The sequence below is a fragment of the Polistes dominula genome, unplaced genomic scaffold (assembly GCF_049000335.1).
Source record: "Polistes dominula isolate Pdom_NZ unplaced genomic scaffold, Pdom_raw_medaka contig_32, whole genome shotgun sequence".
NCBI lineage: Eukaryota > Metazoa > Arthropoda > Insecta > Hymenoptera > Vespidae > Polistes > Polistes dominula.
Genome location: NW_028300880.1, coordinates 1,329,767 through 1,351,104, shown reverse-complemented (window position 1 = coordinate 1,351,104; position 21,338 = coordinate 1,329,767). Strand labels below are relative to the sequence as shown.

General features: G+C 25.3%; 2 protein-coding genes across 5 annotated transcripts in view; both read left to right on the top strand.

Moving 5' to 3' along the window:
- The window catches only part of LOC107066705 (uncharacterized), a 38,412-nt gene extending 19,768 nt beyond the window's left edge, over positions 1-18,644 (top strand). Inside the window, exons 2-8 of one of the 4 annotated variants that reach the window (XM_089175239.1) lie at positions 1,219-1,275; positions 5,387-5,444; positions 10,025-10,086; positions 10,635-10,758; positions 12,471-12,627; positions 12,710-13,289; positions 13,428-18,644. In XM_089175239.1, coding sequence (XP_089031365.1) covers positions 10,728-10,758; positions 12,471-12,627; positions 12,710-13,289; positions 13,428-17,693 — 5,034 coding nt within the window. In that variant the 5' untranslated portion in view covers positions 1,219-1,275; positions 5,387-5,444; positions 10,025-10,086; positions 10,635-10,727 and the 3' untranslated portion in view covers positions 17,694-18,644. Of the gene's footprint in view, positions 1-1,218; positions 1,276-5,386; positions 5,445-10,024; positions 10,087-10,631; positions 10,759-12,470; positions 12,628-12,709; positions 13,290-13,427 lie in introns of all 4 variants that reach the window. The other 3 variants (XM_089175242.1, XM_015321592.2, XM_015321591.2) reach the window with 3 other exon arrangements.
- Positions 18,645-19,374: 730 nt separating this feature from the next.
- On the top strand, positions 19,375-21,170 carry LOC107066704 (glycoprotein-N-acetylgalactosamine 3-beta-galactosyltransferase 1-B). Its single transcript, XM_015321589.2, has 3 exons — positions 19,375-20,231; positions 20,314-20,615; positions 20,711-21,170. The coding sequence occupies exons 1-3, from the start codon at positions 19,376-19,378 to the stop codon at positions 20,918-20,920; spliced, it is 1,368 nt and encodes a 455-aa protein (XP_015177075.1). The 5' UTR covers position 19,375; the 3' UTR covers positions 20,921-21,170.
- The last annotated feature ends 168 nt before the right edge of the window (positions 21,171-21,338 follow it).

The following is a 21,338-nucleotide window of genomic DNA, read 5'->3' as shown; positions in this document are numbered from 1 at the left end:
ATATAATAATATTTGTTATTATAAATATTATTTTGTTAAATATTAATGTACAATAAACTTAAATTGGTAATAGTATAACATATTGCATCAAAATTTGATTAAATTATTTTTTATGGAAACCAAAAATAATAATTTATAATAAATTATTATTAATAATATTACAAATTATATTATAATTAATTATATTAATAAATATTAAATAATATAGTTTGTTGTTATCTTATTAATGATATTGAACAAATAATTCATATATATATATATGTATATAATATAACAAATAAATGTATTTTACAAAATACTTACAATATAAACATTTATTTTTATACGAACTTTCGAGGTTGGAAAAAAAAATATTTTTATGCAAATTATTTGTAACTCGTTTAAAAAAATCAAAAAAAAAAATTTCACGACGTTTTCCTCATTCGAAGTAACAAATCAACTACGTCGCTTTCGTTTGAAACGATTTTCATGTCACGTTTCTTGTTCAATTCAAATCACGAATATAAACCCGTGAATAATTCCACATTTGACCGCAAACTTTGAGCGGGGAAGGCTTACAAAAAAAAAAAAAGAAAAAAAAAGGAAAAGAAAAAAACATTAAAGAAAGAAATAAAAAGAAAAAGACGAAAGACAAGGAAGTTGTCGAAACGATCGAAAAAAAATTTTGTTCCTTTCGAAATACTAATGTAAGAACATTTTTTTCCCTCCCTTTCTTTTTTTCTGCCTTTTTTTTCTTTTCTATAACCAAAAAGTGTAGAAATATTAAATACATTTGTATGTGTGTATTTCGAAAAGTCATTTCGTTGTTTCGTCAATAAACTTCATTAATCATTATTATTAATGATACATAATTTCTTTTTAAATCTCGATAAATAATTTTGATCAGTTGAAGGTAAAATAAACAATGGTGAATGCTAATTGTTGTATAACAATGCTAGAAATAATCGAATTTATCAAATTAAATCTTTTTATGAAACATCTTGGATATTGTTAATTGTTGTAAAAAATAATTTCTTTTGTTTAACATTGAACAAACGAAATTAGCTTTCGTATAACCTAAAATTATTTCTCATTGATCATCAGATTAATTTTAAACAATTATCGGTTAACCTAATAAAAATAATTCAATATTTGGATATAAAATGTTGTAAAAATAATGTTTATTAATTATATTTCATTTTTAATGTATATTTTCTTGTAATTGTTTGTATTTTATAGGTCGAAGGAATCATTGAGCAGCCATGAACTTTGCGCTGCATGGACTTCTACTACAGGGTAAGACAAAAAAACAATATTAACATTGTTTTAATTTTTACTTGGCTCCATTTCTTTAATTCCATCCGTTGGCATTGACAAACACGATAGGATTATTGTCTATTGTTTAAAGCGTGACGATTATTATTAACCAACATTTAACTGTTAGAAATAAACGGAATCGATCGAAACGAGAAGACAATGTGATTTGAATGGCGATTAGTATGACTGTAAATAACCACACCTTCTTTAATTAGAATTCAATTGATTTTATATTATTGTTTTGTTCAATGACTTCTGTATTACCATAAAATAATAATCATATGATGTAAATATATATATTATTATTATTATAGGATTTAATCATGAACATATATAATATTTCAATGTTATTATAATTTATAATAATAACTGTATAAATAATATTTGTATTATTTTTATTCAATATTTGTATAGTTTAATATAATTGCAATGTAATAATAAGATTAAATTAATTAACTTAATTCAATGATTTTATATCGTTACTGTAAATTTTAATAATAATTATCATAATATACATTTAAATTTGCAACTAATGATTCGTTAATTTAATTATTTTATTTTAGTTATTGTTACATACAGTCTAACATTTGAAACAGTATTTTTTTTTATAAATATACAGTTATTCTACAAAATGTTCTGACACTATAGTATAAACTATACTATACTATTATTACTATAATAAGAATAGTTTATAATAGTAAGTTTAATACAGTATATTATAATAGTTATTATACAAATTATACAAATATATTACTATTATTATACAAAGTTAGGTTATACTGTATTTATAATAACTAATATACAGTAAAATCTAACTTTGTTGTTTCATATTTCCAATGGTTACTTTTTAAATTGTAACTAATGATTCATTAAGTAATATAAGTATTATTATTCAAAGTTAGGTTATACTGTATATATAATAATTAATATACAGTATAATCTAACTTTGTTGTTTCATATTTCCAATGGTTACTTTTTAAATTGTTACTAATGATTCATCAAGTAATATAAGTATTATTATTCAAAGTTAGGTTATACTGTATATATAATAAATAATATACAGTATAACCTAACTTTGTTGTTTCATATTTCTAATGATTACATTTAAAATAACCAATTATAAAATCCAAAAACCAATCATACTTTATTGTTAGAATATTTTTATACATCACTTTAAATTTAGCCAACAATTTTTATATTTACATATACACATACATATGATTATTATTATTCTAAGAGTGTTGTAATGATCACCAAGAAAGAGAAGGGAAGTTTACTTCATCAAATTTATTGATTCATCGTTCACATATATCTACCTTGTTTTTTTTTTTTTTTTATTTAAAATCAATCTACATTTTACATACTACTACTGTATAACTAACTTAACTTTATTGTGTTTCATATTTCTAGTGGGGTTGATTTTGAAATATATAACCAAATATGAAATTTAAAAAATTAGTCTTACTTTATGGTTCCATTATTTTTATGAGTCATTCTAAATATATCTAATAATTTATATATATATATATATATATATATTTACATGTTACACACACGTGTTATTATTCAAAGAGTGTTGTAATGATCAACAAGAAAGAGAAGGGACGTATAGTTCATGAAATTTATTGATTCATCGTTCACATGTATCTATTTCTTTTTTTTTATTCAAAATCAGTCTACATTTTACATACCACATATAAGTATACATATATATATATATGTATATATGTACATACATTGAACATTTCTTTCTCTACTTTGACTTTTCTCCTTATGTAACCGCGCAAGGATGCGGTTAGACCTTTCGAAGCGTGTCTCTTGGTGCCGAAGTCACGTAAGACGCACATTACTAAGTCACGATCTTAATTTCACTCTCTCACGTTGCCGAATAATTATTTTACGAGAGCAGAGAAAAGAAATTGTGATTTTAATAAAGATTATGATGAATCTGAAAGCATTCAGATTTTTATTTCTTCTTAAACTTTTAACATTATATTTGTCACTTGTTAAATGATTTCATTAATCCTTTTTATATTTTTCATTGTTATTAGCTGATCTATCATTTTTGTTGATCACCTTATGAAGGTGTTTAAATTATTATACAGTTTATTTGAATGAATTTCAATCATTTTTAAATATATATGTATTTATTGAATAGGTTTTGGTTAAGTGTGTATAATAATTTGTTAGTACATTAAATAGGTGATTAATAATTATTGTAAGGATAGGATTGTGTTAGGATTTTATGTTGGTATAAGAGAGTTGATAATTATATTTTATTGTATATATATACTAATAATTTTATTTTAATATTGGGACCCAATAAACAGTAGCCTTTTTTATTGCTATTTTATCTTAGAATGAAATACTTAATTGATAATAAAAATAAAAATATACAGTCCCTAATAAATAATAATCTTTAATCAAAACTTTCATTTTTATGAAGTTTAATTAAATAATTTAATTAATAATTAATTATAAAGTTTTAAATATTATAATTATAATATATAATAATTAATAATAATAAAAATAATAATATAATTATTTTAATTATATTTAAAATATCATTAAATTATAAATATTATAATTAAATATTTTTTAAGATTTATTATATAAAATTTAATTAAATAATCGAATTGATAATTAATTATAAAATTATTATCAATATATTAATATATTAATATTAATGTATTATTAATGGAATAAATTTGTTTCAATATGTGTTGAATAAATTTAGAAATAAATTCAGTTAATTGATATTACATTATCTGTTTGTCTCAAAAAAAAAATGGATTAGAAATTTGATTGATTTGTATGAAAAATTTGGTGGTTTATCCAGGTACACTAGTTTTACTAACTCTTCGAACTTTACTTTCATCCTTGAAGCGACCTTCCAAAAGGAATGAAAGGCTCTCTCGGTATCGTTAGTTTCATCCTTAAACCGGTCTCATGCCGGATGGCAAACCTTGGTGACGCGCGTTACTATTTTCGAACGTGCAAGTAACAACGTTGGGTTTAACGATTGAACTTGGAGAAGAAAGACAGAGATAGAAATACATTTGAAATACTATTCAAATATTTCTTTCTTTTCTTTTTCTTTTTTATTTTTCTTTTCTTTTTTTGTTTTTTTTTTTTTTTTTAGCATCATTATGACATCCATTTTTCATCCATTTAAATTCAATCTTATTAATTATTTTTGGTTCATTTTTTTTTTTGAGATTTTGAATAATTTTACAATTACAATTTGATGTTTACATTTTTGATTCTTTCATTTCATTCTTTCATTTTTTTTTTATTATTATTATTATTATTATTATTCAATTGTAAAGTTGTTGTAGAATTTTTATTATATAAATTATAATATGTTGAGAGTAAGATAAATGTTTGTAAAAGTTTTATTTTATTTTATTTTATTTTTACTCGGATAAATTAGATTATTAATGGGTTGATTTATAAATGATTGATTAATGAAATAATATGTATTAATTAGATATATTTTTTTTTGTATCATATTTGCATTTTGTATTCTTTTCAAATTTATTATTGTAAATTATGAAAGACAAAAATGCACCTGTTCAAATATAAAAACAACAACAACAACGATATAAATGTTAATATAATTTATTTTGAAAGAAATTTATTTACGATTGATAATTGTATTTTTTCAAATATATGGCGGGCAAATAATTTTGAGGTTAATTTTGAAGATATTCTTATGAAAGACAAATGCATACATGCACGTATAAAAACAACAACAACAACGATATAAATGTTGTATATAATTCATTTTTAAAGAAATTAGTTTACGATTATTTATAATTGTTTTTTTTTTGTTGTTTTTTTTTTTTTTTTTTAAATGTCGCGGACAAATAATTTTGACGTTAATTTCGAAGATTCTATTTCTTTTTTATTTAAGCGAAATCAATATTTCGAATATATATAAACTTTCTCTTTTGAAATTTCTTTCACACTTTCTCATTTAACATAATTTCATATATATATATATATATTTTTTTTTTGTTTCTAAGTAATTCGTTATTTTTTTTTTTTTTTTAAATTCGATTACAAGATCTGCATGTTGTCTGTACAGATAATCGGAGTTACGGTGAATCAAGAGCCGGATTAATCCGTCTTCCGGGAATATCTGGGTAAGAATTTAATCATCAGTTTCTATACGTTAGAAACGATATTACGAAGAATTTCAATTCTATTTAAAACAGGAAATATGTCTATTCAAATAGAATAGTTAATCGAATAGAAATCTTATCTTTCATTTAAATACATAATAATTAACATAAATTTCATTAATTTGTTTACACCCTGAGAAGATTTTCGTATCAATTTGATTTAATTTTGAAACATTTCCGTCTAATTTCACGATACGATACTTATAAACTTATATAAAACTAGGGATGCCCCGCCACGCGTTGCTATGGTTCACAATCAGTCCGATACACACGTATTTAAGTCAACGAATTACCTTATACCGTCATCTGTTAGAATCTTATCGAACTAACAGAGATAATCATGACTCTTTATTAATAAACAAAATAATATTGCGATTATTAATTGAGATATAAACTATCCTATCTTTCAAGTTGGATGAAACTGCACACAGTGTGCAAAATTTGATTAAAATCGGTTCAGTAGTTTAGGAGTCCATTACGAACAAACAACGTGACACGTAATTTATATATATTAAGAAGATAAGATATATTACAAAGGAGTTGAGTGGTGGGGGGGGCTGGGGGATTAATATTTATGTGAATATTTTTATTTCAAATTTGTTGGTGCGTGATGATTTTCTTTTTTTTTTAATGATTTTATATGCAAGCGTGCAAAATTCTCATTGAACTTTATTACAGTTTAACATTGTTTTAGAAATCGAATATATTGTTATTGTTTTAGAATAAAAATTTCACATGATCTAGGACAATGATAATTAACATTTAGACAAATAAAGACAATGGAATTTCTGCATATAGTTCAGGAAGATTTTCTATTTCTTTTCACGTTAGAAATGAAAAGTATTGTGGTACGTTATTCAGTCATTTATTATTTATGAGAACATTCCACCAATAAAAAGGGATTATAATTTTAAATAAAAATGTCGGAAATCTAGACGACATTTTGAAATCAGTTTTATTCATATAACAATTGCAAATATTTTCTATTGTTCATCTTTAAATATAATATAATAAAAATAATAATAATAATAATAATAATAATAATAATAATAATAATTGAATACTAAACAAATATGATTTAATGGAAAAAATAATTTATTATTATAAAATATTATTTTAAAAATTGTCTTGGATTTAGAATAAAAGTATCTTTGTATTAGAATGCAAAATTTCATTAAATCCAACATTTGTATGTAATTGGAATTTTATACAAAAAAAATAATTAATTAAATAAATTTAACATTTTATAAAATTTTATTTTAAAAATTGTTTTGGATTTAGAATAAAAGTATCTTTGTATTAGAATGCAAAATTTCATTAAGTCCAACATTTGTATGTAATTGGAATTTTATACAAAAAAAATAATTAATTAAATAAATTTAACATTTTATAAAATTTTATTCTACAAATTTGATTGAATGAAAAATACAAATATTTTCATATTAAAATGCAAAATTGCTACGTTCTCGCAATTGTATAATACTTAACTGTTATTTGTATAATATCTTAAATCATAGTTTCATGCTTAAGTTGATCTAACCTAAAAAAAAACGATAGAATTTCTTGACTAGTTGATTTATATTAAACAAAAAAGTAACATATATCGCGCCCACGTTGATTTTGTAAACCTTTCACAGCGTTATGAATAAATAGAAATATATTTTCTTCCTTTTTGTTTGTTTGTTTTTTTTTCTTTTTGTTTTTATTGACATCATTTTTGTACAAGATAAATTGAAATGATTTTTCATTAAATAGAATTTTCTTGCTAAAGAAATTTCGTCACGGTTCACCATGTATTTCTCGTTATTCGTATAACATTCTAATGTTACCTATAATATGTTACCTTTCTTCTAACATTTCTCAAATGCAAATCTAGGAAGTATAAAAGAATTGTCATTCATCGTTTAAGTACACATATGAAGACATTTTTCATACTGTATACCGTTTGTCGACTAATTATTGTAATTCTACACACTGACTTCTCTTTTTTTAACTTCTTACGTCATTCATTGAACCTATTATAATGAGATGAATTTAAACGATCGTTTCAATTAATTAACAAGAGACAGAGTATACAATGTTTCTTTTTTTCTTTTTTCTTTTTTCTTTTTTTTTTCTTTTTATCAGACTAACTTCCTCATTTATTTTACGTGAAACATCGTGAAAATTTCAAATTGTTATTTGTTTGTTTTGAAAAAATTATCGTCTCATTTGGAAAATAATGTTTTGTTGGACGCCATTACTGATATACTTTAACCTCACTTTTTCAATCTCGATTTTTTGGTTTGGTTTTATTCATCTTTATTTACGTATTTTATTATCTATTTTATTCATTATTTATTTCTTTTCTTTTTTAATTTTCTCATTTATTTTACGTGAAACATCGTGAAAGTTTAAAATTGTTATTTGAATTGTTATTAGAAATAATTTTTTCGTTAGTCGCCATTACTGATATATGCTTAACCTCACTTTTTCAGCCTCATTTTTTTTGTTTGTTTTTATTTATCCTTATTTATGTATTTTTTTAAAATTACATTTCGGATGATACGATGTAACATTAATTTTATATAAAAATCGTTGTTATTTTTAATAAAAAAAATGGATGCATAATAAATGTTATTTTCCATATTGAAGCTTGATCAGTATCGCGAACGTTTCTTAATTAAAACGAATCAAAGGAAATATCTTGTGCTACCGTTTGCCTTTCACGCGAACCGATATATAGGGCACATTCGTTACATATGTAACATATGCATCGCGAATGTTCTACACACAGACTAAGAAAGTTCACTTTTTCAATGTGAATATATGCGTGACATACAATTAAGTAATTATTATTCTTTTCTTTTCTTTTTTTTTTTTTTGTTCTATGGTTTTTCTTTAATGATTTCCTCGTTTAAAGGTCTAACTCGTTGAGCTTTCACCGATCTACGAATAAATATGCATAAATATATATATATATATATATATATATATATATATATATATATATATATATATATAATGTATCGTTTGTAACAATAAGTAACTTTCCATTAGTTCATTAATAATTCTAGGATTTATTAATAATTTATGAATAATATTAAATATCTGAATTTATATTATAGGAGTGGTGTTTCATAATTCAAAATTTTTTTTTATTCGCTAATAAAGTTTTATGTTAGAAATTGTTTAGTAAATTTATATAGTACATATATTCTTTAATTTATGATAAAATAATATATATATATATATAAGTAATATAATAATAATTAAAATTTAAAATTATATTGCATTTATTGAATTATAATTAATTCATTAATCAAATTATTAATATAATTAATAATAATAATAATAATAATAATAATAATATTACAAATTATAATTAATATTAATAATATTAAAAATTATTAATGTAATTAATATAAATTGCTAAATTTATATTAATATGAATAAAATTTAATAAAAATACAATTAATACAATTATTCAATATAAAATAAAACAACGTTTCCTACAATAATAATAGTAATAATAATATTAATAATAATAATAATAATAAAAATTATAATTAATATTAATAATATTAAAAATTATTAATATAATTAATATAAATTGTTAAATTTATATTAATATAAATAACATATAAATAAAAATACAATTAATACAATTATTCAATATAAAATAAAACAACGTTTCCTACAATAATAATAATAATAATAATAATAATAATAATACTATAATATTAATAAAAATAAATAAATCTCTAATAAATATTTAAAAAATTCATGTACTCGTATTAAAAAAAAAAAAATAAAAAAAAAAATGAAAGAAGGAAGAAAACTATTATAAAATATGATTTATTTCTAACGACTCATCGTCAATATTGGAATAGAAAAAGAAAAAAGAAGAAGAACAAGAAGATAAGAAAATTTCCTTTTTTATTTTGTTTTTTTTTTCGGGATCAACGTGAACGTAAGAATGTGTCGTAGTCTGTTGGTATATACCGGGTATCTTGAGGATAATGGAGGACTTCCGTTTCCCGTGGCAGGCCTCGAATAACAATGACTACGTGTATTCGTCTCTTGCGTGTACTTTCTTACACATAATATACATATACGTCTTTACTTGTAACTCATAAATGCTTGCAAAGCACACACACACACACACACACACACACACATAAGGATACTCTGTGTAAATCAGTTCAGTCGGATAAATATAAAAAGAAAAAAAAATCAGATAAAGGATAAAGGATAAAGGATAAAGGATAACAATTATTGTCAAGTGAAGAAAAATGATTAGTTGATTCAAGGAATAATTGAATTTATATTTGAATAATATTCTATGATCTTTGTTATAATTATTATGACCAATGGTTGATAATTGTTGCTTAACTTGATAATAATTAATTATTCGTAATTTTTTTTTTTTTTATTAATTAAATTATTATTTATTATTGTTATTTGGGTTGAGTATGTTTGTGTTTTTTTATTATTTGAAATTGTTTAATATTGAAAATTTTATTTGTAATTTATATTAATTTGAAATATTTTTGTTTCAGCTTTCTTGTCAGTTTTGAACTTCCGGCATGGCTTACCTCCGTGCAGCGCAAGTGAAGCTATCGTGAGTATTTTCAAATTTTCATTATTTATAATAATATAATTATTTTATATTATACATATTTATATATAATTATCATTAAAGAAAATATAGTTATAGTTAATATTAGAAAAAGTACAATTATTTTTATAAATTTATATAATTATATCTTATTTATATCAATAATTATATTTAATTATATATTATAATATTAATTTATATTATTATTTATTCGATTTAAAAAAAAAACAATCAATTATAAAACAATGAAATACAAATTGTTTACTAAAATTATATTCAAATTAATTATTATAATAATCAAATTAATTTTAATACAAATAATAGTTAATATTATTTGTATTAACAAAATTGTAAGTAATTGTTCAAATTAAAATAAATTAGTATAAAAGTATATTTTTAATTTGTCAGATAAAAGAAAATTGAATAATTTGAATGTTATTATCGCCATTACCGATATACCTAATCTTACTTTTAATTTTGGAATAAATTAGAATAAAAATGTTGGAATATTGGTTTCCATAGATTTCTAATTATTCAAATGTTCCTAGAAGTACTTGGATTTCCATAATCTGCCGGATACTAACTTTTCGTGCCAAGGAAAAGTGATTGGTGGTTATTATGCGGACATCGAAACTGGATGTCAGATGTTTCATGTATGCACAATCGGTCAGAAAGGTAATTTAGAATATTTTCTTTTTTTTCTATCTTTTAATATATTATTATATCTATACTTATCTATATATATATATATATATATATAGATAAGTTACTCCGGTTAATGCCACACCCATTGTATAACTGACACTTAGTGATCATAAAGTTGATCAATATTGATCTGTTATCTGTTAGATCTACCTTTTGACGGAACTCTTATTGACCTTTATTTATTTTTTTTTATTAACATTGATACAAAAAAAGGCAACAAAATAAATTCAAATGAATTAATTATTCAATGCACATATATATATATATATATATATATATATATATATATATATATATATATATATATAAACACACGCGTACACGTTAATACATAAAATATAGACATGTGTTAAAATAATAAAGCAAAAGAGATAAGATTTTCTCGTGACGAGACAGTAGTGCCAGACACTCTTGAGTCTCGACTTAGGTCAGTAAACGTTCCTCAACGACCATGACATTCTCTGCGGGTGATCTCTCTCGATCTATTACAAAACTTAATCCTTGCATTTGACGATCTATTAGGTGAGAGAGAGGACCTTTTCGATAACATTAAGATCAACATTTCTTATTACAATGATACAATACAAATTTCATTGTATATATATTTTTTTCCTTCAATTCCCTCCCCCTCCCCTCCCTCGTCTACACCCCCTCCCTCCTCCCTTTAATCCTCTCCCCCCACCAATCAGTCAATTATTTCAAATATCAATCTCATTTTTGTTAAATCATTTTAAATCTAATTGAAAGATCTATCGTTCAACCCCCTGCTCCCTGACCCCCTTCTGTTATCTCATCCCTTGTCATACTTATAAAGATTTATCTCTTTCGTATTAATACAAATTATCTCTCTACCAACGTTGAAATTAAGTTTGCACAATCATTTTGCGCGCTATTATAATGTTTTGAAAGTTTCAACAATCATTTATATGGGTTTCTTTTCTTTTTTTTTTTTGCGTTCACAACTCATACCGAAGATTAATGAACCTGTGACCTTCCAAAGACGAGTTTCTCGAATGATTTATATAACTAGTTTTGTTTCCATGATGTAAAAAAATTGTACGAAATGATTATTATTATTATTATTATTATTTTTATTGTTGTTTTATTTTAATTTAAGAAAAAATTCGTTATGAACAATTTGTTTCATTATGATTGATCGGAATTATGTTAAATCATGGATTAATTGGGTAAAGAAATGATTGTAATGTTCGATGAAAATATTAATTTACAAACCCCCTCTAATGTGGTGGATTAAATGAACACGTAAGGTCCTTAAAGGGCCCAGAGATCTTCAAATTTTTTTTATTAGAGTTAGAGAAAAATGGAGTGTTTTAAATAAATTTATTTAACCTTTTACACTCCGAATTGTATTTCAATTTTGTGACCAACAGTTTCCAACGTTTTTAATTGTTTTGTTTAAAATTTATTGTAACTAAATTAATTAAGGTAATTTAATTTGATAAGATTACAAATGTTGGGTCACACTCAACATAGTAAAGGATTACTATTATTTTTTGTTTTTAAAACTTTATTTTTCTAATTTAAATTTGAGGATCCCAAAATTTGTATTTTTTGGGTCCCCAATTTGTTTTGATTTGTCATCAACTAACTCCCCAAATATGAGTTGAATATGAACAGCCCCGAATAATATTCCTCTTCTTCACCGTGAGATTTGGTTTCAGACGAGATTATGGATATAAGGTTCCTTTGTTTGAATGGAACCATCTTCGATCAAGAGACTAGAGTCTGCGAACGTGTCGACGAAGTTGATTGCAGCAAGAGCGAACAGTTTTATAATCTTAATTTGGAGCTCTATGGAAACAATGCCGTCACTTTTGGGTAAGTTTAAATAATATGTTATGTTATTAATTGAATCATTTTATATTACTTGTTTGTATAATAAATTGTAAAAATGTTTTAGCTTACATGAGAATGAAGAAGAAGATAATCCCTCAGAATCCGTGGAAAATAGTCAACGTACTACCTCTGCACATCCTACCGGTGGCACAACAACAACAACAACATCACGACCAAGTAAACCATCAACAACAACAGCTAGAGGTTCATATTCAACTGGATATCCACAGCAACAATTTAGACAAGGATATCATCATCAATACATTCTTCACAATGATGATAGAAATGATAATCAAGCAACTTCCTATCAATTGTTTAGTAATCAAGGTGTTAGTTCAACAACTGTACAAGAAGTACCTCAAGCTCATCAAATTAGATTCAGTTCAACTGCAAATCCACAAATCATTCGTAATGAACAATCAACCATATCACCGATCTATCATATCACATCTTCGACTATCCAAACATTATTGGATAGAAATCCGAGCAATTCAGCATTGATTAATCCAATATATAATAATCATGGAATTGTCAGCACTACGGAATCATTTAATGTGCATAATCCTAGAGATACGTCAGAGTATCGTGACAATGAACATCGTAAGCATCCTTTAGAAGCTATACAATCAACCAATCAAGGAAAGGTGATACTATTATTTATAATTTTATACACATTTTTGTATTTAACCTATTAAATATAAATCTTTATATTACAATTGAAACTCTACTTTATTATAAGAAAATGTTAGCTAATAATGTACATTATTTTATTTGTTTTGTAGGTATCAAAATTAACAATATCACCAGTACCTTCTCAAGAGGAACCAAAAGATAGTCAAGCTTCTCAACAACAAAGAATTTCGTCGAATTTTCTTCCTACTCCAGCTAGCGTGGAAACAACGATTAAATCATTTTATCCAACTCCAAGGACATCACCGAAACCTTCAGTATCAACATCTTCTAATGGTCAAATTACTCAACATATTCACGTGCCACCTCCTATTCCGGTTCCACAATTGAAACCGCATCATATCACTATAAATCTACCACCACCGGATATTCAGAGGATTATACAAAACCCACCACCACCTTTGTTACCTTCCCAATCTCGCGTCATTGTTACTGCTAAAGCTAGCGTTAGCGATGAAACAGGAAGACCACTTAACACTACACAATTAGTGACTATACCTCTTCCTACTATTCCAGCTACTTATGATGATTATAAAGAAGGTGATGAATCCTTTGATCCATTTTATCGCGATGTACCTAAACTTCGCAATCATCGTCGTGCGGTTATACGCAAAGTTATTAAAAATCATAGAAGAAAAAGATCAGTCAAGCAACTTGATAATCCAGCTATTCGTATCAACACGAATCTTAATTCAAGAGTTGTAAGTGTACATCCATTAAATACAAATTTAAGACAATTAAGGCATACTAGTAAATTTGATGATACTCAATTAAAAGAAGATGAAACAATTAATAAAAAAAATGTTAAACAAAGATCTATTATTAAAATGAAAAATGATCATAATGTTGATGATTCAGAAACGAATGCTTCTTATCACATAAATTTAAATTCAGAAGAAGAAGAAAAGGATAATGATGATGATGATGATGATGAAGAAGAAGAAGAAGATAATGATCAAGATGAGAAAGTATCTGAACATGATCAAAAAGAATCAGAAGAAAATGTTGAATCTGGTATAGAAATATTGGATCTTAATGAGTATACAGATTCTGAAACAGATACAAATGTAGATCAAACAACTGAATCAATCATACTGATTAACAATACTGATACAAATGGTAATACCTTTGAAGTAACATGGTTTACAGATAATATTACTAAAACTGTAGAAAATGCAGACTCACAGATAATTGCATACAACATTTCAGATAAATCCAATAAAAATAAAGAGGAAACAGAAATTGACATAATTTCTGATATGAAAAATGATGATGATGGTAATAAAAATATAGATAAAGTGTCATCGAGAAGTAAAATCACCAAACCTGTCGACACTGTTACAGTTTCTAGTATTTTGTCTACAAATAAAAAAGAACAAAGTAAACAAGAACAAGTTTCTAAATATAATGTAGAAGATAAAGCAACAGATGATGATGATAAAGATTATATGTATGATGAAGAAAAAGATGAAATGGAACATAATTCAGATAAGATAGATAAAACATCTAATAATGAGAAAATAATAGAAGATTTAATTACAACTACTGAAATTGATAATTCTAGAACTGATACTTCAACGAAAAAACTTCATTCGAGAATATCTAGAAAAAAAATGTCTGCAAAACGGAAACATCAGAAAGAAAATGATAGTATGATTGAAATGATTGATCCTGAAAATACTGAAGAACGAGTCTCGACCAATACATCTACCTCTAATTTGGAAACAGAAATTAAAGAACCAGATAATCATGATTCGAATAAATCAGATAAACCAGAAGTAAAAGAAATGGATACTGTGATAAAGTATAGTTCTAAATTTGCAAAAGATTTAACATCGAATAAAGAAAGTGTTGGTAGAAAACGTACACAAATTAACAACGTAGTCAAATATGAATCTGAAGAAAGGAATGTAGATAATTTAGGAAAAGTAAATAATTCTAGTAAATATCAATTGATGAACGATCAGGAAGCATTAGAATCATCTAATGAAAATATTGAAAATAAGACAGATGAATTGAATACGTTTGTAAGCAATATAGAAACTACAGAACCAATTAATGTTTCTTTAGAACATTTTGAAGAAAAAGTAGATATCATTGATAAAAAAATCAATTCTTATACAAAAGAGATTTCGGTTGAACAATATCAAACTACGAATGATGTATCGACGACCAATGGTAAGAATAAAAAATTGGATAAAACTTTGAGCGAAAATTCAGATGACAACGATGACGATGACGATGACGACGATGAAAATGATCGTTTAAAAAATAAAAAACGTTTGCAAGAAGAAGAAGAAAGATCGAATTTAGAAGAAAATTATTCGTTGGAAAAAATTTATCATAAAAGTAAACATAAAAATGTAACGCACGTTGACGAACAAGAATTTCATCAAATGCATGAACATTCTACGATGGAAAATTTAGAAAGTATAGTTTCAAACGACGATTTTCCTGAATATGATTATTCTATGAATGCATCAGATTATGATTGGGATAATTTATACGACTATACTGAATCTGATGACATAGAAGATGTTACCACTTTGATAGAATCTGACAATCACGAACAAATAACGGAATCATATGAAACTGTAACTGAATCTGTTGGAGTGAAAGATTTTAAAACAGTTGAACAGGAAGACAGTACAACGGGTGTTCTGAAATTTATCGACGAGTTACCAAATATTAATAAAACGGAAAGTAGTACGGAAAAAAAAATAGTTTCTGTTGAACCTTCTGAACAAGATTATGTTGACGATAATTACGAGCCACTTAACTACAAGGAACAAGAATCTATGGTTAATACTGAAAATCCAAGTGATGATAAGATTGAAAAAGATATTAAAGTTGTAACTGTCGATGAAAAGTTATCAGATAATGCAGATGACATTAAAACAGATGATATTAAATTAGAGGAAGACAAATCAATGCAAGAAAATGTTAAAGAATTTGACAAATTTGTTGAAAATAAGGAACAACATTTGACTACTACATCAACTTCAAAGACCACGTTAGAGACAATAACTTTATCCACATTGATATCATCAACATTACCACCGAGTACATTATCAGCAACATCTTTGCCACCAATTACAACTTTGCTAACAACAACGACAGTTCCAACAACGATTGTACAAACGACTGTTCCAACAACGATTGAACAAACGACTGTTCCAACAACGATTGAACAAACGACTGTACAAACAACTGTTCCAACAACAACTGTACCAACTACAACTATACCAACTACAACAACAACCACAACTCCCCGTTCTGTACCTAATCTGTTCAAACCATTTTCACTTAGAAAAAATTACAATTACATTCCTCCAACAACAACACCTAATCCAGTAATCATTAAAACTAGATTGCCTTTGTTTAATCCAAAACCAGCCAAACCACCTAAATCTTATAACGAATTAGTACCAAAGCCAGTTATTAGAAAACTTACTTTACCAACTCGAAGACCACCCACTACCACATCTACAAGTACTACAAAAAGAAGCGAAGAATTAAATAATATTGAAAGCACAACAAGCGCTATGGAAAGAAGCGAAGAATTAAATAATCTTGAAAGTACGACAAATGCTATGAAAAGAAGCGAAGAATTAAATAATATTGAAAGTACGACAACAAAAATGTTAGATAATTTAAACGTAACTCAGATTCTTACTTTATCTACTGATAGTAAAGATTCACAATCTTTGAATTCAAATATTGAAAATTTCACTTCGTATCCTTTGTCAAGATTATCAACGCTTTCCATAGCAGCAGTAGGTGTTACTTCTTCTAGTAGTGATACAAGTAACATTTCAGATACTACAGAAACAAGTACAAGTGATACGGATATAACAAATGAAGATATCATGGATGTTTCAACCATACCAACAATTATTCCTACTTTAACAGAAAAGGAATATACGGATAAAAATAAGCATACAGAAACTAAGGAAACTACAACTCCCATTAGTACTAGCTATTATCTTCATGATATAACAGTTGCCACAACAACTGAAAATATACGTTCAATAAATCATCCAATATCAACGCCTAGTACAACTCTAATTGACAGAATCGATAAAATTCCATCATTCGAATCAACTAAGCGATTGAAAGACAAATCTTTCTCTATTTCTAAAATCTATGGCAGTTTTAATTGTTTGGAAAGAGAGATGTATAGATTTTATGGTGACATGAGAGACTGCCGGTTGTTTCATTATTGTTCTCCCGGTTTTACTTCAAAACAAGTTTTAGATTTTCGCTTTGTTTGCGAAGAAGGTACTATGTTCGATGAAGAAAGTCAAAGTTGTCGACACGATATTAAAAGTACCAAGTGCCCTAATAGACTGTGGTAAAATAAGAAAAACATTGTCATTTGTTTGATTTATGTTTTCTTTATCGTCAATATTTCTCCGTCCCATATTATCTTGTGCTATTGATTTTAATAATTAGTGAATCCTTAGGACTCCTTTAATATATTTATAATTTTAATTTAATACACGTAAGATCCCTCTAGAAGGAGAATCCTTCTTCTAAGCATTAGCCATAACTGTGAGTAAATGCGTTGGATTCACACTTATTAAAATTAATGCTATCTCTGATATATATGTAATATGCGTTTATAAATTATATATTATCGTAATGAAGAAAAACATCATATCAAATTAAAGATTTTCAACAAGTGATATACGTAATACCCATTTTAATGAGATTTTTACTCGACTTTTTGATTGAGTAAAGTATTCGTGAGATTTTAGATGTTAATGACTGAAGGATATCGGTTCCTATGCTGCATAGGCAATGGTTTGTAAAAGGATGTAAAATTGTTTATATTTGATATTTATGAATATGCAAGTACATGTGATAACATAATTGCTTTATTAAAAAATACCGTTATTTCTTTCATATCTTTTATTTTCTTTTTTTTTCTAATTGATCATAAAACAAAATACAAAATTGACTGCAACCTGCAGTTTTATATGTATTATAATTTATATTTTATTTTTTATCATACAACAATTATATTTAATTATTAAAATACATTCTTCAATGTGTGTTTGGATTCGTTGTATATACTAATTCCATCGAATTTTGCTAAATGCTAAAATAAGCATGCAAACATAATTATGTCATGTGTCATACACATCGTTTTCAATGATGCTAATATTCATAAATAAAGATTTGTTCCCAATAATTTATCTTTTTCTATAATATGTGCATAATATTCCTACATATATGTATAATTTTCTGCGTGTGTGTTGGAGTTGGATAAGTATTCACACACATTCAAATAAAGAGAATTACATAGACGTATTATTAAGCCATCTAGTGAGAATCATATAAACTATCATTGCGCCATCTAGTGAGTATCATATAAACTATCACTGCGCCATCTAGCTGAGCAGGTAGTATTCATTTAAAAGACTGACATATGTAGGTTATTTTTGTTTCTTTTTATATATATATATATATATACAGGATCATTCATAACCTATCTGGATGCAACTTATAAGCTTAATACGTAGATAAATTTAATAATGATTGGCAATGATATGAGATTGAAAAAGTTAGAACGAATAGATATTTGTATTTGTTACTGTAAGTATTGTACTATATAATTTGATTACAAAATTAATATACATGATGTTTAAAATAAAAATTAATCTACCTCATGAATTTTAATGATTCACACAGTGAATCATAACTTTCAATTGTTATGATTATTATAAATTGATGGATTGGTTTATTAATTAATTGACTTAATTTTTATCTATCATTCGAAACAGGTTTAAAATGAAAGTAATCATTTTAAAGTTTCAGTTACATGATGCTGTCAGAAATAATTATTTACAATTATATTTATAATAATTATATTTTATGAGATGCAACCAGATGGATTGATCAGTTAATATTTAACTAAAGGTTATTTGAATCATTTAAAATAAGTGAAACGTGAGCGTCGATTGCACATTGTGAAATTATTTATAAATAAAAATATATAATTTTCCAGTTAAAAATAAGAATTTAATTGTGTATCATGACCTTTCATCCATTACAAAGAAGATCCACCTTTCTAATCGGATTTGGAATTGGTTTTGTTTTGGCTACGTTGTTTTATTTAATAGGAAATTTGTTTAACGAAAGTACCATTTATAATGAGAAAAAATTACAATATCAACAATATTCAGATGATTTATCAATCGTTTGGATGACACCTATCAATTTTCTCTCAAGAGGTATCAAGTTTCGTAATTGGATCAAAAGTAATTTGACGAAAGGATTAGAAAATGTATCATACGACAAGTGGTTTGCTGGATACAATTTGCAAAGAAATGCCATTGATATGGATCGTTACTTGTACGAACCAAAATCAGATAATACTTCACAGGAATCTGTTATGTTGGAATCTAATTGGTTGAAATCTAAAATATTTATTACATGTGTCGTTTTTGTGGAGAAAGTTAAATTGGCAAAATCCATAAAAGATACTTGGGGTAATCATTGCAATAAAATTTATTTCTTTGGACAACGCATACAAGATTCTCAAATACCTATCATCAATTTTACTATAAAGTTTCAATCCTCTTGGCATTTTCTATGCGAAATTATGAATTATATATGGAAAGACAATGAAATCAAAGAATGGATACTTTTTGTAAAAGATGATATGATGGTGATCCTAGAAAACTTACGTTACATAGTTGCTCCATTAAATTACGAAGAAAATTATTATTTGGGTCATGCGGTTGTAATGTGGGGCCAATCGTACAACGTTGCTCAAGCAGGCTACGTATTAAGTAAAGGATCTCTTAGAAAAATGATAGAAATGTTTAATACGTCTGAAAAATGTGCAGGTGGTGGTAAATATTGGAAAAAGGAAGATTATTATCTTGGTAAATAATTTATTTATTATTTCACATTCAAATGATATATTATATGTAAATTGTAATGTATATATTTTAATGTTACTTACAGGAAAACATTTATCATCTATGGGTATACTACCAATGGATACACGGGATGAATATTTAAGAGGAACTTTTCATGGTTATGCTTTAAATAATTTATTATGGGGAATTGCAAAAACTGGTAGTTATTGGACACATGCTTTGTATCCTTCACGAAAAGAATGTTGCTCTTCCATGTCAGTAACATTTAGTGCTACCGAAGCTGACAAAATGTTTACTTTTAATTATTTATTATACAATTTACATATTTTAACTAATAAAGGAGTTTTTGGAAACAAACGTGCTCCAATGTCCTTGCCGGAAGAAGATGTAAGATTTTACAAATTATTTATTCATTTATATATTTTATTTTGTATTCTTACGAATATTGTTTATCTATTTGTTTAATTTATTATTAATTGTAGGTATGGAAAATCGCATTAAAAGAAGAATTTAATATAACTAACTTGAATGAGATTTCTAGCGATGCATATTATGAAATATGGCATTCGAAGTATTCCGAACCTGAGCAATTGATATTAAAAAATTATCCAAATACTTCTAACGTATTAACTTCTATTTTAACTGCTTATGAATCTCGAAATCAAACGTCCGATAAATTATCATTAAAATAAGAAACAGAGAAAGACTAGATTTATACTATGACATTTTCTATGAAGAAAAAAAACAAAAACGTTACATATATTTCTTGTTACAATATCAAATTTATAAGTATCAATATTATTTTACAAATATTGTTCTTTATTATAATACGTTAATATGTTGTAATAGTATTATTCCATATCATGACAAATATAATATAATTATAATTATAATTATAATTATAATAATAATAATAACAATAAAAAAATATTTAATAAATTATTTCATATTTTCATAATTTTTGTGTCACTTTACTTTATTTAAAAAAAAAAAAGTATTAATAAATGTATTTATAATTCAACACAGTCATCGTGCTAATATCATAAATGATTATCCAAAGTATTATAGTACTATGTGTGTATTACATTCTCTTAATTATTTGATAAACGT